At 50.5% G+C, this 1,646-nt stretch overlaps 1 protein-coding gene across 3 annotated transcripts in view; it reads left to right on the top strand.

The window, feature by feature from the left end:
• The window catches only part of Znf76 (zinc finger protein 76), a 26,587-nt gene that overhangs the window by 12,471 nt on the left and 12,470 nt on the right, over positions 1-1,646 (top strand). For all 3 annotated transcript variants that reach the window (XM_028777099.1, XM_028777100.1, XM_028777101.1), the window contains exon 2: positions 122-277. In XM_028777099.1, the coding sequence (XP_028632932.1) occupies positions 205-277 (73 nt within the window). In that variant the 5' untranslated portion in view covers positions 122-204. The remainder of the gene's footprint in view (positions 1-121; positions 278-1,646) is intronic.

Raw genomic sequence — 1,646 nt, 5'->3', positions numbered from 1 at the left:
GCTTAACTTAAACACTCCCTGTGTGGTCCTGGCTGGGGTTCTTAAATACGAATTTAATCTTTTTTATTTTTTTTTTTTTTTTTTTTTTTTTTTTTTTATGTAACATTGTCCATTTTCTCAGATTGGTGACCCAAAAGGAAATCTCTGACCTCAGTGGTGACCAGAAGCCAACTTCATGTCTGAAGGCACAAGGGGCAGTTTGTCATGGAAAGCTTGGGGCTGCAAACGGTGACCCTCAGTGATGGAACAACAGCCTACGTCCAGCAGGCCGTCAAAGGTGAGTGTTCTGGGGACCTCGGAACCGTGTCCCTCATCGAGCTCACCACCTTGCTCTCCTGCCTGCGGGCCCCCACTGGGCGCAGCTTCCCGTGCCCGCGAGGGTCCTTTGTACCTGACTGGAAAGGGAACTAACTCGTTAGAATAAACATCCATGGGAGGGGTTAGCATGTGCTAGCTGAGGCCTCCTGCTTTCAGACACCCCTGTTCCAGCTTAGGGCGCTTCCTGGATAGAGGCAGTTCACCGTCTTGAAGGAAGCAGAGGTTAAGTGCTGGGTTGCTGAGTCTCTACTGAGTACAAGGTACCCTAGGCACAGCAGGGGCAGCCAGCGTACAATGTATGCCCCACTGTCTGACACCAGTGGGCGCCAAATAAACACACCAGGCTCACGGAGAAATTTGAGTTGCAGATATGGTTCTCTGGGAGTGTAAGCATATGTTCAGATGTGCACAGGGCGTGCATTTGTAACCATAGCATTAGAGACTAAAACAACTCTCCAGAGTACTTAAGAACAGATTGGGGGCGTGGAGGCTTGGTGGTCAGGAGCATGCAGTGCTCTTTCGGAGGACCTGAGTTGGGTTCCCAGCACCGATGACGGGCTACACCTTCTTCTGGTCTCTGAGGTAAAACACACACACACACACACACACACACACACACACACCATGCACATTTAGACCTAAATAAAAGTAAAAATAGAATTTTTAAAAGCTTGAAGAACAGACGAGGCCTCCCCTGTGCAGACGCTTGGGAGTAGACCTGTGTCAGGTTTGGAGACCTGGGGTTTGGAATGTTTGCATAGACTCGAGCCTGCACCTTCCTAACCTAAAATCCACTGGGATTTCAAGCACTGTGGACTTTTAGATTTTCAGATGAGAGATACGCACACTGAGAGTTTTGTGAAATGCAGACCCGACAGTCCTGGCTCCATCTGGCTTCTCGCCAAGGTTGAGGAAGTTCAGATCAAGGCCATGGAGAGCCAGAGAGCCCCAAGGTCCTGTTGGGTGTGGATGCCTCTGGGCTGGATGCTCCTCCCTCCTCCCCACCACTGTATGTCTGTCCCTCTGTCCCTGCACTGTATGTCTGTCCCTCTGTCCCTGCACTGTATGTCTGTCCCTCTGTCCCTGCACTGTATGTCTGTCCCTCCCGTGCAGTTTGTGAGAGAAGGAACTTAGGATTTCTAGGTGGGGGTGTGCTTTCTCCTTAGACCCTTGTCACCTCCTTTGCTTCAGCTTTCCACAGAGGATTACTAGTGAATGAATTAGTTAGCAGCCAGGCACGTGCCTGGAGTCTCTGCCTTTGGGAGACTGAGGCAGGCCTGTCTCAAAAGAACAGAATAACAAAAAGGTGAGCTGTCTGCCCCCCCCCC

The sequence above is a fragment of the Grammomys surdaster genome, unplaced genomic scaffold, assembly GCF_004785775.1.
Source record: "Grammomys surdaster isolate TR1022 unplaced genomic scaffold, NIH_TR_1.0 277, whole genome shotgun sequence".
NCBI lineage: Eukaryota > Metazoa > Chordata > Mammalia > Rodentia > Muridae > Grammomys > Grammomys surdaster.
This window is presented reverse-complemented; position numbering and strand designations above follow the sequence as displayed.